A 27,888-nucleotide genomic window follows, 5' to 3' on the forward strand; every position below is an offset into this window, starting at 1 on the left:
AGCCAATGAGTGTCGGCAGATGTAGGAGAGGGCGTGACCCTCGCTTGGCTCCGCCTTCCCTCCGCCTTTTTTTGGCTGCTGGCTGAGGGAGCGGACGTTGCGGTGCTTCCTCCTCCTCCTCCTCTCTTTTTCCCCGCTGCTTAGTCTGCGTCTTCTTGGCCTGCTTTCCCCATTTGTCAGGTAACGCCGCCTCGGGTGAAGGAAGGAAAAGGATGAGGTCGCAAGGACCGTGCGGCTTTGTCGGTGACGTAGGCCGAGGGGCGTGGCCGGAGCGAGAGTGGGTGGGCCCTGAGGGAGAGGGGTGTGGGAGGGGGCCCCAACGTCATCAGCAGGCGCCGTCCTCCGGAGTGATGTAGGCCTCGTCGTCAGAGTATTGGGATCCCTCGCCGTTGGGAGGTTCTTTTTTTTCCCCCTTGGTTACCGGTACGTTGAAGGGAAGGCCTCGAGGACTTCCTCGCAAGGGCCTTTGCGCTGGAGCGCGGAGCCCCCCCACTCAACAGAGACATGGATGGATGAGGTTGAGATGGATAGGTAGAGAGGTAGATAGGGTTAAGATGTGTGTCTCATAGAATCCTAGGGTCGGAAAGGAACCCCAAGTGCCGTCCAGCTAAGCCCCATTCGGCCAGGCAGGAAGAGCACCATCAAAGCATTTATTTATTTAGGGCTTTTATATCCCGTCCTTTCTCAACCTCCGCAGAGGGACTCAGGACGGCTAACAAAGTGGCACTCCATGGCGCCCACATCAAAACATAAATATACAATTAACAGCAATGTAGTAATAACAACAATATAAAATAGTACAAACAGTATAAAACTGTATAAACAATATAAAAACACCATTAAAGCCTTGGCAGACCGTACAAAAAGAATCTGCGAACCCCACCTCCTCCAAGATGAACTGAACCACCTCAACTGGGCTCTCCAGGCCAATGGATACTCCACCTCAGACATCAGAAGAGCTTCAAGACCAAGAACAAGCTACGGGAGTAAAGATGAAGATCCACCCAGAGGAAAAGTGTTCCTGCCATACATCAAGGGAACCACTGACCGCATAGGGAAGCTGATGAGGAAACACAACATACAAACAATCTACAAACCCACCAAGAAAATCCAACAAATGCTACGTTCAGCAAAGGACAAGAGGGATCCTCTCACCTCTGCAGGAGTCTACCGTATACCATGCAGCTGTGGACAAGTCTACATAGGGACCACCAAACGCAGCACCCAAACAAGAATCCAGGAACATGAAAGGCACTGCAGACTACTCCAACCAGAGAAATCAGCCATAGCAGAGCACCTGATGAACCAATCTGGGCACAGCATTTTATTTGAGAACACAAAAATGCTGGACCACTCTCACAACCACCATGTCAGACTACACAGAGAAGCCATTGAAATCCACAAACATGTGGACAATTTCAACAGAAAGGAAGAAACCATGAAAATGAACAAAATCTGGCTACCAGTATTAAAAAATTCTAAAATTGCAACAGCAAAACAGCAGGGAGACAAACAGGCAGGGACATCTAATCACCTTTCAAGAAGAGTTTGCTCCAGGCACTATCAGCCCATTGTATGCTAATCAAGGTGGTCAGTGGAAAGGCTCACACCCAGCCCAACTTACAAAAGCCCTTTGTCTCACCCTGGTCATTCCACAGATATATAAACCCCTTTTTCCCATTTCCAGCAGACCTCACCTCTGAGGATGCTTGCCATAGATGCAGGCGAAACGTCAGGAGAAATGCCTCTAGAACATGGCCATATAGCCCGAAAAAAAAACACAAGAACTGAATATAAAAACAGACAACAAGTAGTCAGTGTGGTCACCGATTTAAATCATTATCCAAGGGCAGTCCCAGCCAGAGACATGGAGATGTATGAGATGTATGTCTCATAGGATCCTAGAGTTCGAAAAGCCTTGTAGACAACCCTATTTATTTAAAACAGCAAGGCACAATCAAAGCCTTCCAGACAGATGGCCACCTACCCATAGATATGATCAATAGCTATAGTAGATATAGTAGATACAGAACCCTAAATTTGAACGAGGCCTTTAGAGCCCCCCCCCCCCAAAGTCCAGCCCCCTTCTGCCAGGCAGGAAAGGCACCATCAAAGCACTCCCAACAGATGGCCATCTGACCAGCTGCGTTTCTATCAGTTCCATTCTGCAGTTTTTCAGAACAATTACTGAGGATCCTAATGGGAAGGCAACCCTAAGGGAGTTGCGGTTTGAGTCCTTAAGTGGGTTTGTAGCGCAAGGTGTTCTGGGGGAATGGGCTAGGAGGACAGTGCTGCCTTTCCTTGGAAGCCTCTTGGAATCCGTAAGCAAAAGGGAGGAGATCAGGATCGTCGAGGCAGAAAAAGGCAGGATGGCCGGACAATGGGGTTTGAAACGTCTCAACAGGCAGCCAGCAGCTGAAAGGCAACTTCTGTCTTGGCTGGTCATGCATTTTGCCCAGTGACGGGTTCCTCTTCCTCCCCATTGAGCATGAAGCGAGCTTTTGTGCGCAGGAAGATGGATGTTGGTCAGGGTTGATTCTGCAGGCTGGATGTGGGCTAAATGGAGATGGCAGTCATCTGGCCTCTTTCCATGCAGTTGAATTCATTCACTCAGCTGGGCTGGTCTTGTCTGTTGTCTCCTACCATTACTAGATCTTGTGCACATATATGTACAGATAGATCTAGATATGCTTCGTCTTTTATGTAGGTCATTGCCAAAACAATGCCCGAGTGTTTATTATGTTCAATGTGATTCTGAAAAGCAGTCCAAGCCTGGAGAGATTATTAATAACAATGATTAATAATAGAATGATAATAATTGGGGGGGGGGGGGGGTTATGTATAAAATGGACACACAATAATAAGTATAGTAGTGGTAGTATAAAATATATTAATTGAAGGGAAAATAGAAAAAATGGACATACATAGTAATAATAATAGTTGTTGTGTTAGCATAATATACTAGTAATTGAAAAAGGTTTATGGAGAAAGTATACAAATAATAATAATAATAATAATAGAGGGTTACTATTATAGTGTTATAATGATTATTTTTAATATCAGTTAAGCAGTCAAACTATCCAAGCCTGGAGGATTAATAATAACAATAATTAATTAATTAATTAATAATTAATCATAGTAGTCAAGCAGTCCAAACCTGGCAGGATTATAAATAACAACGATTTATAATAATAGCAATAGAATACAGTATAGTCTTGCTTATCCAAGCTTCGCTCATCCAACATTATGTATTATGCAATGCAATCTGCCTCCAACCCAGATCCACCTCTGTTTTAACATTGCAATGTTTTGGTGCTAAATTGGTAAATATAGTAATTACTACATAACGTTACTGTGTATTGAACTGTCCATTTGTTGTAAAACATGGTGCTTTTGTGCTTGATTTGTAAAAATAAGGTAATTTGATGTTTAATAGGCTTTTCCTTAATCCCTCCTTATTATCCAACATTTTCACATATCCAACGTTCTGCCAACCCATTTAATCTACTGTAATAACAATAGAGGTGTTTATGAAAAGCAGGTATTGTCTCATTGGACTTTATAGTCCAATTCTAGAAAGTGTGGTGACACTTTCACCACCTAGCTTTTGATGCGTGTAACTCAGTGAAAGGGAAGCCTGGTCATTTCCATGCTTTCAGTGGTTTGTCCTGGTTTTTCCGGCCCGTTATTATTACTTTTTTTTGGTGGCATGAAACAAACAGCCGTTTGTTTGCGTTTTCCAACAGGGTCTTTTTCTGGTAAAAATGTCAAATGGTTATGAGGATCACATGGCTGAGGACCTCAAGGACGACATTGGCCGGACGAACCTGATTGTGAACTATCTTCCCCAGAATATGACCCAGGATGAGTTGCGGAGCTTGTTCAGCAGCATCGGGGAAGTGGAGTCTGCCAAGCTCATTCGGGACAAAGTTGCAGGTAAAGCAGCGGACAGAGGAAGGGAGGGGCTTCTGCGGAGGCCATAATACAAGTGTAATGGCTCCATATGGCGTCTGTGCGCTGACCCCATCTCTCTCTCTCCATAGGACACAGCTTGGGCTATGGCTTTGTGAACTATGTGACGGCTAAAGATGCCGAAAGAGCCATTAACACGCTGAATGGCCTGAGGCTCCAGTCCAAAACCATCAAGGTAAGAGTGACGTTAGTAGTTTCCCTTCCCATTGCTTTTGCCTTCTGTGTCTTGTTCTCTGAGCCAGGCTGCATTGCTTTTGTTAGTTAGTCCATCCATAAGTTGATTAGTGTCCCTCGCGGTCTAACGAATGGCACAGAAGTGCACTCAGTAAATAACCCAACGTATTATGGCTCGCACATCTACATGGGTTGGTTTAGAACGGTGGAGACCAAAATCCACTGATTGTGGTAATATGAAAATAACTAAATTAACTGAATATATATATTACAAATACACATATAAAAAAAACCTGCCACATTCACATTAAGTAGAAACAACTGGTTCTTCTCTTGAAGTATAAAACAAAGTCTTCGTTTGAGAAAATGTCCTGTTCTTTATTGCATATGAGTAGACTCCAGTAGTCACATGAATTGACTCCAACCTGCAACCGGTTTCGACTCACAAGAGCTTTCGTCAGGCGGTTGGGTCTACAAACAACACATATAATGAATACACATATACGATTGAACAATTTGTTATAACAAGTTTGTAAGAATATATACAGACACTACTTACTAAAATTATAAAAAAGCTCAACTTTTGAGGTGAGAAATTCACCAACAGTCTTTTGGAGGGGTGGATCCTAAGGGGACATAGATAGTGGCTAAAGGTACATTGTGACATTAATTATAAACCATACATAGAGAAATAATATCTATGAAACAAAAATAATATTATAACTCACAGCTATTCTTTGTTGAGCAATATACCCTGCAAGGAGTTTTATTCTGTGGCGAGTATAGGATCAAAATAACTCAACTCATTACTAATATATCAAGTCCATTGGTCAGGTGATAGTGACATCTTTATCAGTTCAGAATACATTGGGGTAAAACCTACTCTGTTATAAAAAGCAGTCATATGAATTGGTGTTGTTTAACCCTTTTGGATGGTCTGTTTGCAGGGTAAAGATCCAGAAGGATTCCCGTTGTAAAAGTTTAGTTTGGAAGTTAGTGTCTCTGGGTGGAGTAACCACCTCTAAAATCTGTACTTGAAATGATTCAGAGCTGTGGTTCAGGTCCACAAAATGCTTATACAGAATGGAATCAGAATGTTTCCTGATTTTACTTTTGTGCTCAATGATCCTGAGCTTGACTTCTCTGCTTGTTTGACCAATGTAAATACATGAGCAGGGACAGGTGATGGCATATATTACACCTTCAGTGGAACAGGTAGCAAAGTGATTGATTCTATACTGAGTTTAATGTGCTGGTTCTGAAAGAACTTAGTTTGTACAAACTGTGAACATATAGAACAGTGATGACAAATATAGTTTCCTATTAGAATAGGTTTAGAGATCACTGGCTTAGGTTCTGTATCTGAGTGAATCAAAATATCCCTGATGTTTTGTGTTCTCCTGTGTGCAATGGGGGGGTCTCTCACAACCTGGTACATCTCTTACCAAGTTCCAGTACTTTTTCACTGTTTTTATAGTGCGTTTAGATAGGTTGGTCAAAGTGAAAGGCCATACTACTCTGTTATCCCTGGGTTTGATCTTATCTTCTAGTATAGCAGATCTTGGAATACTGGAAGCTTTAGTACTAGCCTTATGAATCACATATTCAGGATAGCCCTTGTTTCTAAACTGATTTTGCAGTATTTTCTTGTTATGTTCGAAGTCCTGTGGTAAGGTGCAGTTACGTTTGATTCTTAGCATCTGTGCATATGGTAGATTATTTTTTAGGGGTATGTTGTGATAACTATTGTAATGCAAAAATGCATTTCTGTCTGAGGTTTTGCGATAATTGTTAACTAGCAGCTTGTTGTTGTCTTTCATTACTTTTACATCCAGATATGTTACACTATTGGAATTGATGTTTTCTGTAAATTTAATGCAAGGATGAATGGTATTGACCCTTGTTATTAATTCCTGAGCTGTCTGTTCATTCTGCATGATCAAAAAATATCATCTATGTATCTACAATATTTTACCATGTGGTTGTGAAGGGGATTTTTTCCGTGATTCAAAATAAATTAAACTTCCAAATCATTCATGAATAAATTGGCTATGGATGGAGCAACTGCGCTGCCCATAGCCACGCCTTGAATTTGAAAATAAAAACATTGGTCAAATCTGAAATAGTTTTTCTCAAGGATTACATCAATCAAATCTATTGGAAAATGAGTAGGAGGATGTAAGGTGGATCTCAAATCAAGTGTGTTTGCACAGATCTCTCGAGCTTCTGCTAAAGGAATCCTAGTATATAAGGAAGTCACATCCATAGTCATTATAACTGCACCAGCGGGAACACAAAGATTTTCTATGATGTTAATGAAATGTTTAGTGTTTTTGACGTATAATATGGTTTGTTTGGCAAAGGGCTGTAGAAAAAAATCAACAAATTTAGATAATGGTTCGAGAACTGAGCCGGACCCAGAAACAATGGGCCGGCCTAAAGGTGGCCTAATGTCTTTGTTAATTTTTGGAAATACGTACAAGACCAGAGTGCGAGGATGTAGGGTTGTAAGAAAATCTCTTTCTTTTTCTGTGATGTAACCAAGACTGAGTCCCTCCAGGGTTATGGTTCTGATAATGAGTTGGATGTGTAGGGTCTTTGTCCACAGAGGAGTAATGTTCTTGGATAGAAAGTTGTCTGTATACTTCATTCATGTAATCTGTAGTGTTCATGGCAACAATGGCACCCCCCTTATCTGCCTGTTTCCACACAATGTTCTTGTCATTGGTTAATTCCTTGAGAATTTGCCAATCAGTGCTGGAAAAAATATTTTTGTATCTATCCTTATTGGGAATGTTTTTCAAAAAAAATTAATCACAGGCAATTTTCTCAAAGGCCTTGATCCCAACGTGATCAGTAAATGGAACAAAGGTACTGCGGGTTTTAAATGAGGTTGCACTGGTATTTATTGTGTTGCCAAAATGATAATGCAATTTAATAGAACGGAACAATTTAGATAGTTCACAAGAGCCTTCGTCAGGCGGTTGGGTCTACAAACAACACATATACAATTGAACAATTTGTTATAACAAGTTTGTAAGAATATATACAGACACTCTACTTACTAAAATTATAAAAAAGCTCAACTTTTGAGGTGAGAAATTCACCAACAGTCTTTTGGAGGGGTGGATCCTAAGGGGACATAGATAGTGGCTAAAGGTACATTGTGACATGAATTATAAACCATACATAGAGAAATAATATCTATGAAACAAAAATAATATAATAACTCACAACTATTCTTTGTTGAGCAATATACCCTGCAAGGAGTTTTATTCTGTGGCGAGTATAGGATCAAAATAACTCAACCCATTACTAATATAGCAAGTCCATCAGTCAGGTGAGATTAGGCAAGCCCCCACACTAACAGCCTTTAAGAAAGATCTGACAACCTGGCTCTTCCATTGTGCCTTTGGAGAGTAACCATTCATCCCATTTCTCTCCGTTCCATCTACAGTGTTGTCCTCATGATGCACTTTTCCCCATCCTAAATTGAAGGCCTAATCGTACTGTTTGTCCTTTTTGGGCTCCTCTTAAATACACTTTTTTTACTCCTACCTCGTCCAGGGCTTTATCATTTTATCTTGTCTATTTGTCCTGACCATTTTGTTTGATTTTCTACTATGCTATTTTGCTTTGTTTACTTTATTTTGCCACTGTATGTACTTCATTGTGATGTAATTTTTGTTGTTGTATTTTGCACTTTATTTTGCTGTATTGTATCTTTGGCCTTGGTCTCATATTAGCCTTGTTTTCTGCTGCCCCTGAAACTAGGAATAGTAGTGGTTCAAATGGCAAGAAAGGAGATTCCACCTGAACATTAGGAAGAACTTCCTGACTGTACGAGCTGTTTAACAGTGGAACTCTCAGCCTTGGAGTCTGGTGGATGCTCCTTACTTGAAGGCTTTGAAACAGTCTGGATGGCCATCTGTCAGGAGAGCTTTGATTGTGCTTTTCCTGCATGGAAAAAAGAAGGGGGTTGGCCTAGATGGCCCATGCGGTCTCTTCCAACTCTATGATTCTATATTCATTTCCTTTCTTAAAGACGTAGCACATGTGCCCTGGCATCCGAGTGCAAAAAAGTGCCGCCTGGGGTTAAATGAGCGAGTCCGAAGAGATTGTTGGGCTCACTGGTCCTTGCACTTCCTTGTGGGCACTTTTGCGTGGTTTGGTTTTCAAGCATGTATTATCACCAGTATTTATTCAAGTCTAATGTGCCATGAATCTAATGCACACTTCCATTTTCACAACCCTGAAACAAAACAAACATTTGCTGGCAGAGGTAATACGCAGTAACAAGAAGAATGCACTCTTTGTCATTTGGCCCAAAAGGGTGTCCATTACAGTTGCTGCATGTTTAGGATTCAGTCTTTAAAACACAAAAATGTTAGAACCCCAAAGCTTTTAGCAAGGGATGTGAAGGACGGCATCTCTGTTCTAGACGAACAGCCGGACTAGATCCCTTCCAGTCTGGCTTCCGTGTGGGGCATGGGACAGAGATTGTGCTGGTCTCCATCACAGATCACCTTCGATGCCAGATTGACCAGGGTGGGTCGGTGCTGCTTGTGTTATTGGATCTCACAGCAGCATTTGACCCACCGCCTTGCTGCTGTTGGAGGCAGGGGGCCAGCTTTAAATGGGCTGTCCTCCTTTCTTCACAACCGTGGACAGGAGTGGAGAGGGGAGGCCTGCTCTCTGAAAGGTCCCCTCTATCTTGTGGTGTTCCTTAGGGAGCCATTCTCTCCCCTCTGTTGTTTAACATTTATATGTGACCACTTGCTCAGCTAGTTCAAGGTTTTGGGCTTGAATGTTACCAGTATGCTGATGACACTTAGCTTGTGCTGAAGGTGGAAGGCCGACCGGACTCTGTACCCGATTGTTTCCATCAGTGCCTCGAGGCCTTTCCTCGAGGCACTGATGCCAGCAGGTTGAGGGTGAATCCAGCAACATGCCAGCAAGTTGAGGGTGAATCCAGCAAAGACAGAGATCCTATGGCTGGGTCAACCGGGCAGTGGGGATATCCAGCAGCCTACCCTGGATGTCGAGGCGCTACGCCCGTCATCATTGATAAAGAGTCTGGGAGTCCTTTTGGACCCTCTGCTGACGATGGAGGCCCAGGTCTCCGCCGCTAGCAGAACCGCCTTTTTTCATCTGCAGCAGGCTAGATGGCTGGTCCCTACCTGTCCAGGGATGACCTAGCTATGGTGATCCAGGCTACGGTCATCTCAAGACTGGATTACTGTAACGCCCTCTACATTGGCCTTCCTCTGTCAGTGATCCGGAAGCTCAAGTTGGTACAAGATGCAGCTGCTTGGCTTCTTGCGGGAATTCCAATGAGATGCCACATAACATCAATCTTACTGCAGCTGCATTGGTTACCAAAGTGATGGTACTCATTTTTAAGGCCTTGCATGGTCTGGGGCCGATGTACCTGAGGGACCGCCTCTCCTCCTACCAACCTCAGAGATCCCTCCATTCTGATGAGCAAGATTCGTTGGAAATTCCCAATTTCAAAACCTTGAGTCTAACAGCAACCAGACGCAGAGCCTTTACAGCAGTGGCACCATCACTCTGGAATACTCTGCCACCTGAAGTCCGTGCCTTGCGGGAGTTAGCAGCTTTCCGCAGGGCATGCAAGACATATCTATTTTGACAGGCCTTTGATCTTTAATATTGCTGTTTTTAAATTGTTTTTAAATTGTGTTAGATTTTAGCTTGTTCTTGTAAGCCGCTCTGAGCCCCAGGGGAGTGGCAGCATATAAGTTTGAATAATAAATAAATAAATAATTTAATGCTATGCAGTGCTGGGAGCTGTAGTTTGGTTAGGCATCCTCATTCCTTGGCAAAGGAGTCCCCGGTGGCGCAGTGGCTAAAACCTTGTGTTGACAGGACTGACAGGTCAGCAGTTCGAATCCAGGGAGAGCAGGTTGAGCTCCCTCTGTCAGCTCCAGCTCCCTATGCAGGGGCATAAGAGAAGCCTCCCACAAAGATGGTAAAACATCAAACATCTGGGCAACGTCCCCTGGGCAGCATCCTTACAGACAGCCAATTCTCTCACACCAGAAGTGACTTGCAGTTTCTCAAGTCACTCCTGACACACACAAAAAAATTCTTGGCAAACAAGGTTCAACACTTAGTCAAATTACAGCATTGAACCAAGGGTATTAAAATATTTATTTTTTGTGTTGGAAGCAATGTATAGAAAAACCACAAAGTTAAGAACTTGGCATGATGCTAAATGTCCTTTTACTTGAAGCTGGCCACTTGGAGTGTCTCTGGTGTCGCTATTAGGAGGTCCTCCATTCTGCATGTGGCAGGGCACCGTAAGTGGTCTCTGGTTTGCTCTTCTCCGCATTCTCAAGTCATGGATTCTGCATTGCAGACCCATTTCTTAAGATTGGCTCTGTGCCTCATGGTGCCAGAGTGCAACCTGTTCAGTGCCTTCCAAGATGGCCAGTCTTCTGTGTGCTCAGGAGGGAGTCTCTCATTTGGTCTCAGCCGGCTTAGGTTATTTCCAGCACCCACTTTTTGCTTGTAAGTCAGAGCATGATCCAGGGTGATTCCAGGTATTTGGGTGTGCTGCAGTGCTCCAGTGGGATTCCTTCCCAGGTCATCCTCGGAACTCGAGATGCTTGTCTGTTCTTAAGATGGAAAGCACACGTCTGCGTGTTAGATGGATTAGGAATTAGCTGGTTTTCCCTGTAATAGGCAGTAAGCATTTAGAGCAGTGGTTCTCAACTTGTGGCTCCCCAGGCGTTTTTGCTTACAACTCCCAGAAATCCCAGGCAGTTAGGATTTATGGGAGTTGAAGGCCAAAACATCTGGTGACCCACAGGTTGAAAACCACTGATCTAGAGGTTTGGAGAGCTTCTGTTCGGCCATTTCAAAGCTCCCTGTTTTTCTGCAATGATGGCGCAATCATTTGCATAGATGAAGCTCTGTCCCTTCTAGCAGTTGCTGGTCATTTGTGGAAATATTGATAATTGATGGAGCAAGCAAACATCAGAAGTGAGTTGCAGTATGCAACTAAATAATCAGGCAATTAAAGTGGATTCATTCTCCAACAGAGATGCATCTCAAGGTTTTTTGCTTTCTCTTGCTGAATGCCTTGGGGTTCTAACGTCTTGTATTGTTGTCTTCTTTTCCAACCCAAGGTGTCGTATGCCCGGCCCAGCTCTGAGGTGATCAAGGACGCCAACCTGTACATCAGCGGCCTGCCGCGAACGATGACACAGAAAGATGTGGAAGACATGTTCTCGCGGTTTGGGCGCATCATCAACTCCCGCGTCCTGGTTGACCAGACCACAGGTGCGCACAGCTGGTGGAGTAGGGCTCTCGTCTTGTCTTTGAGGAGTGGGCTGTCGGGAGCATTGCCACAGGGTGCCTCTTATAGCCACTTAGTCCAGGGAGCCCAGTCCCATGGCTTCCATGGACAAAGGGACCAGGCCAGCTTCTCCTTTAATTCCTCTGGGCTCTAAGAAGGAGCTCTGCTTGACAATTGGTATTAATAATTCCATACGTTTTGGCTTGAAAAGCCCAGAGACCGAATTCCCCCTTCTGGGACAGTCTTCGACCCAGTCCAGAGCAGGGGCTAGATACCATGGTGGTTTTGGGAAAGACATGACTGTGTTAGAGAGTGTAACCTTTTGTAAAAATATGATCTTCCTGAGAAGAGTTAAAAATTCTCTTGAGTCAACCTTCTCAACAGTGGTAAATATATCCACCAGTATTCATTCAAGGCAATTCGGTTCCTCAGCTGTTAGACTGATAGACCTGGTTATCTCTGAACTGTTAGGAACAAAGATATGCCAATACACAAAAACAGCAGAGTCTCAGAAGTGTTCTTTTCAGTGCCCAAAAACATCTACTCTCCCTTAAAACATCTTGGTTTTAATCATGCTCTCAAGAGACCAAAATAAGTAGACTTTGTTAAAATAACATACCTGGTTGCTCACACACTTCATGTATTCACCATGCAGGTACATTGCTTATCAGTCCAATTGCAGATAGATTTGAAGTTGTTTCTCTGCAGATAACACGGGGCATCTTTCTTGGAGCCGTAACAGTCCAAAGTCTAAAGCATCTCTCCAGTCTAAGAGTCTAATAGAGTATCTTGTCTTTGTAGAGCATTCTGTTTCGACTGATTTCTAAAATGGAGTCTGAATCTGAAAAATCCCAGACCTGGTTACATGGTTGTCAGCCCCTCCCACAACATAGAGTTAAGGAAAACTGCATACCAAAACACACACATACAGTAAGCAAACGGAATTAAATTATTATTATTATGATTGCATATCAAATCAGTTACAGATAAGATTTGAAGTAGTTTCTCTGTGCAGATAACACAGGGCATCTTCCTTATAATCAACAGTCCAAAGTCTAAAGCATCTCTCTGGACTGAGAATCTAATAGTGTCTCTGCTCTAAAGCATTCTCTTTCAACTGATTTCTAAAAGCATACTGTTTCTAAAATGGAGCCTGTCCTAAATAGTCCCAGATTAGGTCACATGGTCTGCAGCCCCTCCCACAACATAGAGTTAAGGAAAACTGCATACCAAAACACAAATATACAATACAGTGAGCAATCTGAATTATTTACATAGCAAATAACTACTGTAGAAGGTTGCCATTTCCAACTGGTTGGGCAAAATATGGTGCTCTTGCCTGTTTCTGTAACAGCCCAACTTGGTCAGAGCCTGGCCCTCTGCCCAACCCATTGACCCTGCTGGCAAAGCCTGAGCCATAGTTCAGGCCTTTTTATCCTGCATCCCTCCAGGCATTTGAACCTCCAACTCCAAGAAGCCCCTCTTGTTCAATTGCCAGAGATTTTAGAAAACCAAGAAAATCAGCCTTTGGTTCTATATGGAGATGAGTGGAGCAGTGCTACATGATGAAGGGGGTAGCATTCATACTGTGGCTGCATAGGTGGTGAAGAGGACACAGCACACATTGTATCATGATCTGAGACTTAAGGAACCAACAGTTGAAGTTCTCCCTCTGTTCTTTAGACAATGTTCGAACCCGTTGCATCTGCACACGGTTTGCTCATTCCACAGAGGCAGATAGGAAAGCACCCTAGAGAATTATGGGTTGCCCTCTTTCTTTCCTCTTTGTAATATTTGTATAATTCCCACTGACTTTAGAAAACTCTATTGTGAAGTATCCATTTCACCCTGGGTGTTCTCTTTTTCAATTGCTACCACCTCTATCAGAAGGCACAGGATGGTAAAAACAAAGACAAAGGAGAAGAGAGAACTTTCATTCCATATTGAACTTTGGTTTCACACTGATGGGGCATTATAGGGATTGCACAGTAGTGAGTAGAATGCGGAAGGATGGGTGTTTTGGGTTGCTGTGAATTTTTGAGCTGTATGACCATGTTCCAGTAGCATTCCCTATTAATGTCTGGCTTCTATCTGTGGCCAGCATCCTCATAGGGGTTTTGTTTTGTAATTCTACATATATAATAATGTGTATTGGGGATTAGGAATTGTGGGAGTTGAAGTCCAAAACACACAGAGGGCCGAAGTTTACCCATGCCTCCTTTACAGTCTGTCTGATTGCTGCTCCACATCTGAAATGTACATCTTCACTAATATAATCATTATAATAAAATTAAAATTATAATAACAAAAGTGATCTCGTTCATTGTGTTCTTACCTTGTTGTTTATCTAAATAATAATAATAATAATAATAATAATAATAATAATAATGGAAGTATGGGAGTTGAAGTCCAAAACTCCCGAAGGGCCGAAGTTTGCCCATTCTTCCTTCGCAGTCTGTTTGGTGCTTTGTGTTGTCTAAAATTTACGTGTTTAATAATAATATGTAATAGTGATGACAATAATGTGTGAAAGTCCAAAACACCCAGAGGGCCGAAGTTTGCCTGTGCCAGGAGTAGAGGAAATTCATTGATAGAAAGATGTAAGTGATCGCGTGCTCTAACTGGCAAAGGTGAGGGGGGTTGGGAAGGCAGGGTTTGCTTACTGGTTTCTCTAGTGGTGGAAGTTCCTTCCTTGGTAACTTTTAGACAGAGACTGGATGGCCATCTGTCAGGGGTACTTTTATTGTGCTTCTTCTGCATGGCAGGGGGTGGGACTAGAGTTATTTATTTATTGTGTCAGAAGCAATTTGCAATGTATAGAAAAACCACAAACAAAGTTTAAAAACTTGGCATTATACTAAATGTCCTTTGACCAGAAGCTGGCCACTTAGAGTGCCTCTGGTGTGGCTGTGAGAAGGTCCTCCGTTGTTCATGTGGCAGAGCTCACACTGCATTGTAATAGGTGGCTTGCGATTTGCTCTTCTCCACACTTGCATGTTGTGGACACCACTTTGTGACCCCATTTCTTAAGATTGGCTCTGCAGCTCATGGTGCCAGAGCGCAGTCTGGTCAGTGCCTTCCAAGTCACCCAGTCTTCTCTGTGCCCAGGAGGGAGTCTCTCATCTGGTCTCAGCCACTGACTGAGGTTCCAGATTTTGTCTGCCACTTTTGGACTCTCACTTGTTGAGGTATTCTTTCAAGTGTCTCTGTAGATCTTAGGAAGCTGTTTCTTGATTTAGGGCGTTAGCTTGCTGGCTGATATCAGAACACAGTATTGGCCGGAGATGTCACTGCCTTGGTCCTTTCATTGCTGCTACTACTTCCCGGCGTATGTCAGGTGGTGGAGTGATATCCTGTGACATCCTGTGATAATGCGACATGTCTTATTAAGAGCCACATCCATTGTTTTAGCGTGATGGGAGGTGTTCCACACTGGGCGTGCGTACTCAGCAGCAGAGTATCAAAACGCAAAGGCAGATGTCTTCACTGTGTCTGCTTGTGATCCCCAGGTTGTGCCAGCCAGCTTTTGTATGATGTTGTTTCTAACACTCACTTTTTGCTTGATATTCAAGCAGCTCTTTTTGTAAGTCAGAGCATGGTCCAGGGTGACTCCCAGGTATTTGGGTGTGCTGCAATGCTCCAGAGGGATTCCTTCCCTGGTCATCCTCGGAGCTCAAGATGCTTCTTGGTTCTTAAGATGGAAAGCACACATCTGTGTTTTAGATGGATTAGGAATCAAGTGGTTTTCTCTGTAATAGGCAGGGAGAGCACCTAAAGCAGTGGTTCCCAACCTTTAGGCCTCCAGGTATTTTGGGCTTCAACTCCCACAGTTCGTAACAGCTGGTAAACTGGCTGGGATTTCTGGGAGTTGAAGTCCAAAACACCTGGGTGCCTAAAGGTTAGGAACCACTGACCTAAAGCTTTGGAGAGCTTATGTTCAACTATTTCAAAGCTCCCTGCTTGAGCAGTGATGGTATGATCATCAGCATAGATGAAACTCTGTTTCCTTTCTGGCAGTGGCTGGTCATTTGTGTAGATGTTGAACATTGATGGAGCAAGCACACTCACTTTTTTTTGCCATCTGCTTCTGTGACCCTGGAACTCAACAAAAAAGCTCTTGTTTTGTAGCAGATTTCCTATGAGGTGGTGATCTTTTGTGACTAGATGGTTCCTTGGGGTCTCTTCCAACTTTATGATTCTGTTATTATTATTCTTCCTCCTCCTCTGCCAGGCTTGTCCCGTGGGGTGGCCTTTATCCGTTTCGACAAGCGCTCCGAAGCCGAGGAGGCCATCTCCAGCTACAACGGCCACAAGCCCCCTGGCTCCTCTGAACCTATCACTGTCAAGTTTGCTGCCAACCCCAACCAGAACAAGAATGTGGCGCTGCTCCCCCAGCTGTACCACTCTCCGGCCCGGCGGTTTGGGGGCCCCGTCCACCACCAGGCACAGAGGTTCAGGTAGGTCTCCAAGTGGCCCCAGGAGGTCTGCAGTGACATCACGCTTTCTCTCTCTGTCTCTTGTCACTTCCTTTGCTCATTGCTGTCCATCATCAGACCCTATGCACTGACTACGCCACCACCTTTCAGTCACTAAATCAGGCATGGGCAACTTTGGCCCTCTCTCTGGGTATTTTGGACTTCAGCTCCCAGTATTCTTTTACTTTCTGCTTAAGCGGCTGAAGGAGACAAGGAAAAGGTCTGAGGTTGTTAGGAATGGTGGAAGTTGAAATCCAAAACACCTGGAGGAAGGACCAAAGTTTGCCCAAGTCTGCACTAGATGAAGTGAGACTAGGACCCCCCCCCCCCCCCCCATCCTTCAGTATATCCTCCCCTGTTCCTCAATGTTAGTGTTTGCTCTCTGGGAAGTCTTGTAGGCCCCTTGCCCTCCTCCCTCTCCTTGGGCCCATGTCCCTTGTGGCTGCCATATTGGTGTGCTTGCACTGCCAGGAACGCTTTCTCTTCCTCCTCCTGGTTTAGGGCTCAATGTAAATCTGTGTCCGCGGATTTCTGCGATGCCTTTAACCAACTCTTTCCCCATGTTTCTTGACAGTTCGCGTGGAGTCCATCCGCTTGGTCCCAATTGCACCTCCAACTTCTTCCATTAGAGTATTGTTCTTATTCTTATTTTTCTCCTCTTCTTTTTTAAAAATTCTGTGTAACCACACACAGAGAGAGAGAGAGAGTGAGTTCTGATCTCCTTTTCATCTTGAAAACCCACAGCGGAGTGCTTCTGTCCCCCTCCTCCAAATGATTTCTGTACCCCAAGCGATGTCAGTGAACATTGTTGATGTCCATTTCTGTTTCTGATTATTATTTTATTTCTGTTCTACAGGCCTTTCTCTCCCCCCTCATCCCGTCTCTCTCTCTCTGAACCTCCTTTCTCTTCTCCCCCCCCCCCCCTTTTTAATTAGATTTTCATTTAAATAGTGGATTAAACATTGCCCTTCAGGCCCGCTTTTCCCTGTGAATAAAGATTGAAACTGTCTCTGTCTGCTCTGATGCTTCATGACCAGATTGTCAAACATTTCATTTAGAAATTGTGTGGAAGGGGAGGTGGTGGTGATGATCATGTGGTGTTCATTGCAAGGCATGCTTCCTCAGTCAGCAAAAAAGCCACAAATTTAAAAATGTGTTGTCAAGGGAAGTCTTTCAAGGCCAGAATGTTTGGGTTGCTATGAGTTTTCTGGGCTGCCTGGCCATGTTCCAGAAGCATGCTCTCCTGATGTTTCGCCCACATGTATGGCAGGCATCCTCAGAGGTTGAAAGGTCTGTTGGAAACTAGTCAAGTGGGGTTTCTATATTGTGGAATAATATCAGCTGCAAAGTCATTCAGTGAGGGTCTCTGCATAGAGGTAGTGAAGCAAGTGGACTATATATATATCACTGTGGAATGGTGTCTAGAACTCTTGTCTGTTGGAGGCAAGTGGGAACATAGCAGTGAGCAAAGTTGAATAGCATTGAGTAGCCTTGCAGCTGCAAAGTCCATCAGTGAGGGTCTCTACATAGAGGTCTGTTGGAAATTAGGCAAGTGGGGTTTATGTATTTCTGCAATGTCCAGGGAGGAAGAAAGAACTCTTGTCTGTTGGAGGTAAGTGGGAATGTTGCAGTTGGCCAACTTGATTAGCACTGAATAGCCTTAATAAAAACCTTTATTTGTATACCACTCCATCTCCCTGAGGGGACTCAGGGCAGTTTCCAGCATGGTAAAACATTGCAATTACTGACATAAAAACATACAAAAAGTCATTATAAAAAGTATAACTATACTATAATAATTGCACATATTTTTTAAAAATTCAAGTAATTTTTAATTTATTATTAATAATAAGGGAATGGGAAAGAGAGAGTATAGAGTTCCATGTAAAGTGGGAGAACAATTGTATAAAAGAAAAGTAAAGAAAGTAGAAGCGGGGTGGGGAATCCAGTACAAATATAGGCAAAAAAGGTCAGAGAGAACAAAATATAAAAAATTAAAAAATAATTCAAAATAAAAAAAGAAAAGAAATGAAACTGTGAAAAGATAAAAAAGATGAAAAAATGAATAAAATATAAAATTGTGACTTCTATCTAATCCTTTGCGGTTTAGAGTTTATTCCATCTGTGAATGGAATAAACTGTGAATGTTGCAGTTAGCATCTGAGTAGCCTATGGCTCTTCTCTCCCCTGGATGCCATAGTGATTACATTTGGAAAGGAGGAGAGCTGAGGTCTAGGACCGAAGATGGTGCTGAGGACAGCTGTATAGCAAAACTCCCCGGTCTGTTTTTATGTTTTAATTACCTATATTATCGTATACTAGCATTTTATCAGCTATTATTTTAGACTATATCTGTGGAAGCCGGGAGGAAAGCGAAACTGATTAGGCTGCTCTTCAGAACTATATAACCCTTCAGAACTATATAAGGACAAAACAATGAGAGGCATGAGGCACATCTAAAATGCGATGAGGCAAGAAAAGACTTGCCTCATCAACTGTCCAGAGCTCTCAAATTGACAAGAAAAATGTAAAAGAAGGAAAAGATCTTCAGTGCTAGTGGGTGAATCCATTTTACTAAAACAAAGGTACTTAGAGGCCTTTGTAATTGCACACCAAGCCCAGGCCCCAAGGATGCCTGAGGAGACAGCTGTTACTTTAACCAACAGATTTGACCCTTTGATGGAGGGGGAGCTGACACCACTCCCTAATCAAACCAGTCTGAATGTGGGGGTTGAGGAAGAGGAGATGTCAAAAGCATCAAAATGCATAGAAGACAGAATTGATATATCACTACTTGCTGAGCAATGTATTCTAATGGCAAAGATGCTTGAACTCCTGAGCTCCAAAGTAATAGAGATCCTGGATTTACTTACAAAGCAATCAGAGAAGCAATCACAGATACTAGAGGCCTTATGCAGTGCAGGGAGTCAGCGACTCCCCTCAGCATAGACCGCAGGAGTGAAAGCCAAAAATGGGAAAAACCTTACCAACCTACGGACATAAATGAACAGGCCCTGGAGGAACATGGCAAGAGTTTGATGATACAAAACTTTGTACTAGTATTAGATATTTGCCCATTTAATGGAGCCCTCCCAACTGGAATTCTGTACCCAAAGCTAACAACCATATCAGAGAGATTTTGCAATGCAGGAATACATCTCTTAACAGCAGTCAAGCCTCTGATGGGTACTCAGGAATTCACAAGGGTGTCTCTCCATTTCAAACACACCTATATTCCTGGATTATTAATTTGGAAGAAGTCATTGGGAATTTTCCCCACACGTTATTACAAGGACGTTTGTTTTATACCGCTGCTTTCAAGGAGACAACTGAGCACAGATAACACAGAAGAGTTATTGATAGAGAACTTCCACAACCTCTCTCTGATGGCCTGGGACAGAGTTTTAGCTAAACTACAAACTGGAATGAAACACCTAAATTCAACATCAAGCTGCAAGGACTTAAATCAGGAGGACACACCAATCCAAGGTAGCACCACCTTTCACAGACGAGACCAAGATGGTCAGATAAGCAAAAACAGGGAAATGTGTGCAACCCCAAACTCATTTTGCAATAGAATGAGCACTAATTACCCAGACATGAATCCTGGTTAGTAGGAGTGGATGACTCAATACAATTACCCAGGTGTCAATGTTGGTACACACCTGCTTATAAAAGAAGGAATAAAAGGTGTGCCTCGGGGGTGGGCGGGCTATGTATATGTATTAAGGAGGAATTACAGTGGCAAGGGGAAGGATTGGTCATGGGGGATGATAACCACAACACATTGGCTATTAAGTTCAGTCATAAAGAAATGGAGCTTAAACTGATAAATGTTTACATCCCACCAGTCACATCCTCTTACTATAGTCCTAATACCTGGGTACAGTTAGAAATAATGGTGGAAGAATTAACAGTGATGTATACACAAAGAACAATTACTTTAATCAGAGACTTTAATGCTAAATTAGGGCCATCCATTCATGAACTAGTTCAATATGGTGGTCTACCACGTGATTTTATTAACAACCATCCTCAATGTTATTCCAGAGACAAAAGGTTCAGTAGGGCTGGTATAAGTCTGCTTTCATTGATTTATAAGTGTGATTTACAAATCCGAGGAGGTAAGAATAATTCTAACAATCAGGACTATGTATACCCTAACACATTTCATTCTAGGCACACAAGTGGTGCCTTAGATCTCATATGTGTTTCAGCAGATACGGCTGATCTTTTCTCACAGTTCAATGTGCTTTTGAGGGGAGAAAGTGACCACCAACTGGTGTGTGCAAATTTTTGGGCCCTTCAGATTTAAGGCCAAACAATAGGAATGATAAATGGATTACAGCCAACACAGAGGTGATAGAAAGTAAAAAAAAAAAACTTGCTTGGACCAAAGTAGACATGCTGGTAATAGCGAACATCTTCAAATAAGAAGATATAGCAAAGTGGGCCTTACAGTCACTCTCGGCTGAGTGGCAGACAGTCTCTAATGCATTCACAAATATTTGAGGTAACCTAAAGGAACATCTTGTAACAAAAGCCTTTCCTAAAGATTCTCATGGAGCCCCCGGTGGTGCAGTGGGTTAAAGCACCTAGCTGCTGAGCTTGTTGATCGAAAGGTTGCAGGTTCGATTCCGGGGAGCGGCGTGAGCTTCTGCTGTCAGCCCTAGCTTCTGCCAACCTAGCAGTTCGAAAACATGCAAATGTGAGTAGATCAATAGGTACCGCTCCAGCGGGAAGGTAACGGCGCTCCATGCAGTCATGCTGGCCACATGACCTTGGAGGTGTCTACGGACAACGCTGGCTCTTTGGCTTAGAAATGGAGATGAGCACCACACCCCAGAGTCAGACATGACTGGACTTAATGTCAGGGGACTACCTTTACCTTTACCTTAAAGATTTTCACATGAGCAGAGCACCCTGGTTTGACAAAGAATGCCAGCTTCTGAGAATGAAGAGGACATCAATGAGGCGTGCTCAGGGACAGCATTCTGCACATTTGCAAGCAGAAATGTTGACCCTGAGACAAGAATACAAGAAACTTATTAAAACGAAAAGGGGAAATCATACAGTCTCAATCTGGTCTGGACTTGAGTGTTCAGCTAAGAGTAATAACTCAGCTATCTTTTAGCATGCAGTAACTGGAATTTTGAAGGAAAGGAAATTTGCATTTGATATACCTATCCTCGCAGAGGACCAGGAAAATTACTATACCCACTTGTTTGCTCCATCAGAACCCACAGTGACACAGCCTCCAGTTAAAGATTTACCAATAGAAGCCCTACCCCATTGGCCTCCAGTAAAACAATATGAGATCAGATGTATCATAAATGACCTAAAGACCAATAAAGTCCGAGGGGAGTCTACCTGCTGAGCTATTCAAACAATGGAGTTCAGCCAGAGTGAGAGTATAGGCAAATCAACTGCTTAAATTAACAAATCATAGCCAACCAGGGTCTTTAGACCTGCTTCTTAAAATCTATAAAGCAAAGGTTACCCCCCCCCCTCATCCCACCCCCCATGCTCCTGTACAGAGCGGAAGTCTAGGGCCTAAACCAGATATCATTATTAGAGCAATCTCAAGCACAGCACCTGTGTAACTTTCTGGGAGTGGAGAAAAAGACCCCAGCTGCAGCAGTGAGAGCAGAAATGGGAGTATACACAGTTGATGGTTTATCAAATATTAGGGCATGTAAATATTCGTTAAAACTAAATGCCATGGCAAATGATAGACTACCAAAAGTGTGCTTGTTAGAGCAGACCAAAAATCAACATTAGTCCTCTTGGCTAGCTCAACTGACAAAATATCGTAGGAGTTGTGGACTTCCAATTCTATATCCAAATCTCCTAAAAGAACCAGATCCAAAAATAGTAGCACAACAAATGCAGGATATAGAGGCTCAGACATTGCTACCCTCAGTAACGTCAACTCACTGAAATGGCTAAGTCACTTCAAACACACTTTTCAAACAGCCGAATACCTAAAGACAGAAATACTCTACATCTCAGGAGGGTATTCACTAGAACCAGATTTGAACCGATGAATACAATGATTAAACATGGAAGGTTTAACCAGGTTCCATATAACAAACATTTCTGTATCTGTGGGGCGACAGAGGTAGAGGATGTTACGCATGTACTGTTTAGTTGTATATTGTACAAGAAAGAGAGAAATCAATACCTCGGACTGTTCGTTACATAGAAGACTCATTGGGATCCCCATATTAAAACTAAATTTTAATGGCTGGCCAGAATGCTAAGATAACACCAAATGGCCCCTTTTCTCCTTAAAGCACTGCAGCTGAGAACTGCGTATTTGGAGGTGATTGGGGTAAACTTTAGTGATGACGCAGATATCTGAACTGGATTGGGATTGTGTAATAGCTGGTCTATTTTAACTTTTGTTTTAACCTTCATCCGTAACTTCTGTTGTATGAAGTTTTACATTGGCACTTTAATGATGATATTTTTAATTAACCTTAACTTAACTTAATCAAGTTTAATTGTGTTTTAATGTATGAGGGAAGTATGTTCACTATTACAGGAGTTTTGGGGCAGTGATTAGTGTCTATGTGTATTTTCTTTTTGTTTTTGTCTTTTACTATTGATATGGTCAGTGAACTAATCAATAAATTTTACTGAGTGTCCATGAAGTCTGCAAAGTCAGTGAAGGTCTCTACATAGAGGTAGTGAAGCAAGTGGAGTGCATATGTATCTGTGGAATGATTATGGTGGGCAATTGGTTACCTTGATTTGCATTGAATTACCTTGCCATATCAAAGCCTGGCTGCTTCCTGCTTGGGGAAATCCTTGGTTGGGAGGTGTTAGCTGGCCCTGATTGTTTCCTGTCTGGAATTCCCCTGTTTTCTGAGTGTTGTTCTTTATTTACTGTCCTGATTCTAGAATTTTTTAATCCTGGTCCCCAGATTTTGTTCATTTTCATGAATTTCAATGGCTTCTCTCTGTAGCCTGACGTGATGGTTGTTAGAGTAGTTCAGTATTTCTGTGTTTTCAAATAGTATTTGGTGTCCAGGTTGGTTCATCAGGTGCTCTGCTATGGCTGACTTCTCTGGCTGAATCAGTCTGCAGTGCCTTTCATGTTCCTTGATTTGTGTCTGCATTTGGTGATCCCTATGGAGACTTCTCATTCACAGCTGCACGGTATATGGTAGACTCCTGCAGAGGTGGGAAGATCCCTCTTGTCCTATGCTGAATGGAGCATTTGTTGAATGTTCTTAGTGGGTCTGGAAATAGTTTGTAGGTTGTGTTTCTCCCTCAGCTTCCCTCTGCAGTCAGTGATTCCCTTGATGTCTGGTAAGAACACTTTTCCTCTGGGTGGGTCTTTGTCTTGACTCCTATGGCTTGTTCTTGGCCCTGCAGCTCTTCTGATGCCTGTGGTGGAGCCTCCATAGGGCTGGAGAGCCCGGTTTAGGGGGTTCTGTTCACCTTGGAGGAAGTGGGCTTCACATATTCTATTTGCACGGTCTGCTAACTTGCAATGCTAATCAATCTGGTCAATCGCAACATTCCCACTTGCCTCCAACAGACAAGGATTCTTTCTTCCCACTCTGGACACCATTCTACAGGGATATATATAAACACCTCTTTCCTAGTTTCCAACAGACCTCACAACCTCTGAGGAGGCCTGTCATTGATGTGGGCGAAACGTTAGGAGAGAATGCTTTTGGAACATGGCCATTCAGCTCAGAAAACTCACATCTGCCCAATGTAATATACCTTTACTATCCTTGTAAGACTTGTTTTCTTCCCAAACCTGCCAAAGGGGTCTGTTTGTTTATTTTTTGTAAAAAAAAAAAAAAAAAAAAGTTTCTTCTCTGCTGTCACTTTGAATGCTGCTTCTTTGGCTTCTCTCACCCAAAACAATGCAAATACAAATGAAAGGTGGAGGAGATAGGCCTCAGTTGAACAGGGACTCCATTCGGGTCTGCTTTTAGATATAATGGAGAATAACACAGTAATTAATCGCAACAGTAAAGGACCTATAACACTCCTTGCCAAATGACCTAAAACAATAGAGTAAGTGTAGTTAACTCAGAAAGCTAGGCCTTCCTTCTATATCTAACATGGGTAATGTAATTAGATTTGGATTGCTAATCTTTTCAATGGGAGGAGCTGGGATGGACTGAGCCATCTTTTCTTCTTGATTTAATGACTCTTTTTTTTTTTTTTTTTTTTTTGCAACCTTGAATTAATAGGCATCTTCCTCCCTTAATTTAAAGCCTCGTCCTTCCCGGATAAACCCACCGTAGTTCGCCCAGGGAAACATAGCACTACTCCCTTCCTTATTTCTTATCTCACTTGCTTATGTGTATTATTATTAGTATTCTCGCTCCTTTTTTAGTCTTCTCTCATTTCCACACACTTGTTGTAACCTCCTTCTACTTTGCGGGGGACGGGGGGACGGGACCCTTTGCATGTATTGATGATGATTATAATGATGATGATGATTTCCATTCTCTCCAAAGTGAGCATGGGGCCGGGAAAAGCCTCTTTGTTTCTCCCATTATCTCGCCTTGGGAATTCTTGTCACTTGTGTGAAATAAAAACACACTCTTCTCTATCTGCCTGTCCTCCGCCTCTTCCATGCCAGACGATACTCAGGCCTGCCCTCGGCCTGCCCAATCCAGTGTGTTTTCTCATTGTCCAGGTATCCAGGGGGAAGCCTGTGGTATACCAACTTTCTCTCATGTTTCCCATCCCAGAAGCCGACCTTGGGTTCATATGGGATGTGGGAGGGACCTGGGCCTTTCCAGGGTCTTTCCCACTCTTCCACAAGCAGGAAGCCCACCAACCTCAGCAGGAAGCAGTTCCTTTCCCTGCCTCACAGTCCAGTGAAGGTGTGCTCTGCAGTGTCTCCCTTCTAATCCCACCCAACAGATGGCCGCCCTACTATACATAGAATTTAGAGCTAAAGATGTATACATATTATATAGCTGTGTGTGTGATTGGTCTTAGATTTTGACAAGACCCTAAGGGTCATCCAGTCCAACCCCTTTCTGCCAGGCAGGAAAAGCACAATCCAAGCCCTCTAACAGATGGCCACTCAGCCATACATAGGATTCAGAGCTAAAGATGTATACATATGGTTGATACACACACACACACACCCACAAGGAGACTCAAAGCAGCTACTTTGAGACATGGATAGATGGCTCTTGTGTGTGTTTGTATGTATAATACTGTATGTGTGTGTGTATATGATAGATCTACCATAGAACCTTAGAGTTGAATAAGACCCCAAGAGCCTTCCAGTCCAACCCCTTTCAGCCAGGCAGGAGGACACCATCCAAGCCCTCCCCACAGATAGTCATCCCGCTATAGATGAGATATATACGATTGCTCTCTCTCTGTGTGTGATAGGAATACCATAAAAATCTTAGATTTGTATGAAACCCCAAGGGTCCTTTGGTCCAATCCTGTTCATGTTGAACAGGAGATACACAATCTGATCTCTCCCTACAGGTGGGCCCCCAATGGTTGTGAGATATAGATAGATAGATAGATAGATAGATAGATAGATAGATAGATAGATATTGAATGATTAGGTGTAAACCGCCCCTGCAAGCTGAGAGGGGCGGTATATAAAAGCATAGTAAATAAATAAACAGGAGTATTCATGTCAAGCAGGAAAAGCACAATCTAATCCCTCCTGACAGATGGCCATCTGACCATAGATAGAATTGAAAGATGTCAAGCAGGAAAAGCACAATCAATTCCCCCTCCCCAACAGATGGCTCTTCATACTTTACTTAAGAAGTTTACCCTTTCATATAATCCTATAGTTAGACAATACCCCAGGGGTTCTCCAGTCTTACCATATTGGAGTCAAACAGGAAAGGGACAATTTGATCCCTCCTGACAGATGGCCATCAAGACGCTTTGACAAGTCTCCCCTTTCATATAATCCTGTAGTGCCCTCCAGTCTGACCTTGTTTGTGTAAAGCCAGAAGGCACAATACGATTCTTCCCAACAGATGGCCATCCAGATGCTTTACTTGATAAGTCTCCCCTTTCATAGAATCCTATACTTAGAAGGGACCTCACGGGTCCTCCAGTTGGAACGTATTAGTGTCAAGCAGGAAAGGTATGATCTGATCCTTCCCAATAGATGGCCAGACACTTTACTTGACGAGTCTCCCTTCTCATAGAATCCTATAGTGAAAAGGGACTCCAAGGCCCCTTCAGTCTAACCCTGTTTGTGTCTAGTACGAAAAGCACAATCTGATCCCTCCCTCCAGAAGCCATGGCTGGCCATGTACCCTACATGGGGGGCAAAGACACTCCTCCCCCTTGACCTGGAACTCTAGAACCCCATTGGGAGGGGGCTGGTGTGGTGGGCGGGAAGGTTGATTGAACTGCCTCTCTTTTTTCTTTTTTTCTTTTTTGTTGTTGTTTTTGCCGTGTCCCTGAACCACTCTTGTGTGCTTTTTATTTGCTAGGTTCTCCCCCATGGGTGTAGATCACATGAGTGGGCTCTCCGGTGTAAATGTCCCGGGGAACTCCTCCTCGGGCTGGTGTATCTTCATCTACAACCTGGGCCAAGATGCCGATGAGGGAATCCTCTGGCAGATGTTTGGGCCCTTTGGGGCGGTGACTAATGTCAAAGTCATCCGTGACTTCAACACCAACAAGTGCAAAGGCTTTGGCTTTGTGACCATGACAAACTATGAAGAGGCCGCCATGGCCATTGCCAGTCTTAATGGCTACCAGCTGGGGGACAAAATCTTACAGGTTTCCTTCAAAACCAACAAGTCCCACAAATAACTGGCTTCCTCCATTTCATTTTTATTTTTATTTTGGATGACGATGATAATGATTAATATTAATTTTTGTTCTGTTTTGGGTGGAATATAGATATTGAGAGTGACAGAAAAAAGTTTGGAGGAAGATAAAAAACAAATACCTTTTTATTAGTTTACTATTACTCTCTCTTCCTTTTTTCTCCCTTTTTTTGCACCAAGTTGTTTGTCTTTAGATCTAAAAATGGTGGGGGGGGGGGGCAGGTTTGCATTCTGGGATGCCAACATGTTCAAATGTTTTCGAAGTGTTCTATCCAATTATGATTTTTTTTATTTTTTGTTTTATTCTATATTATTATTATTATTATTATTATTATTATTATTATTATTCCTTTTAAAATTTCCTCCTGAGACAACAACAATACTTCCCCAAGGTTGCAATGGTGGATATCTTTCCTTGCAAAATTGGGGACCAAATATTTTCCCTTCGTTTGCATTGGTCGGGAGGCTTCCTTCTAGTGTAGACAGTTGTGCCGCATGGCATTCCATTGACTTTATGGGCCAAAATCCCATAATCCTGCAATGGTTTTTAGTTTATATTTACCACGTCAAAGGACCAAAATGTTTCCAAGGAGCTCTGGGAAAGTTCCAGAGCTTTATTTTAAAACAAAAAGCAAAACTCAGAACCCACAATTTGCCGTTTTTGCAACGCATCGATTTTTGGCCAGATCGATTGACCTTCGCTTTGTTGCACCGCTTTCTTTTTTGTCAGAATCCGTTCTGAGCATTTGAACATCATTCAATCTCCTTGGGTTTTTGTTTTTTTTTGGGGGGGGGGGTTTGCATCCCTCCTAATGAATGAATTCTAGATGACATTGTTGTTCTTTTTTCTCTTATTTTAATAATACAGAATCTGATAATAATAGAGTAGCTTTACATATTGAACAAGTTTAGAGACTGAAGAAAGCCAGCGTTAATGATTTTGTTTGAATTGAATTCAATCCCCCCTTAACAAATGCAAACAAGTTATTGTCAGGCTGCCTTGAAACTTTTTTTGAAAAATATCTTGTTTCCTGTTAATTTGTTCTTTTGCTTTTATTTTTTGGGTTTTTTTGTTTTTTTGTTTGTTTTTACTTTTGCATTTGAAGACCCAATTAAATTTGATTTTGCTTTTGCTCAA

General features: G+C 42.8%; 1 protein-coding gene across 2 annotated transcripts; it reads left to right on the forward strand.

Annotated features, from left to right (window-relative positions):
* The first annotated feature begins 48 nt into the window (after positions 1–48).
* Positions 49–27,888, forward strand: LOC137094773 (ELAV-like protein 1). Of its 2 annotated transcripts, none has more exons than XM_067461293.1 (6): positions 49–180; positions 3,747–3,936; positions 4,044–4,147; positions 11,301–11,454; positions 15,702–15,927; positions 26,409–27,888. In XM_067461293.1, exons 2-6 carry the CDS (start codon positions 3,765–3,767, stop codon positions 26,731–26,733), a joined length of 981 nt encoding a protein of 326 aa, XP_067317394.1. In that variant the 5' UTR covers positions 49–180; positions 3,747–3,764; the 3' UTR covers positions 26,734–27,888. The 2 variants fall into 2 exon arrangements, with proteins under 2 accessions (XP_067317394.1, XP_067317395.1); XM_067461294.1 differs by lacking the exon at positions 49–180 and adding an exon at positions 336–423.

This window comes from Anolis sagrei, chromosome Y, assembly GCF_037176765.1.
Source record: "Anolis sagrei isolate rAnoSag1 chromosome Y, rAnoSag1.mat, whole genome shotgun sequence".
Lineage (NCBI taxonomy): Eukaryota > Metazoa > Chordata > Lepidosauria > Squamata > Dactyloidae > Anolis > Anolis sagrei.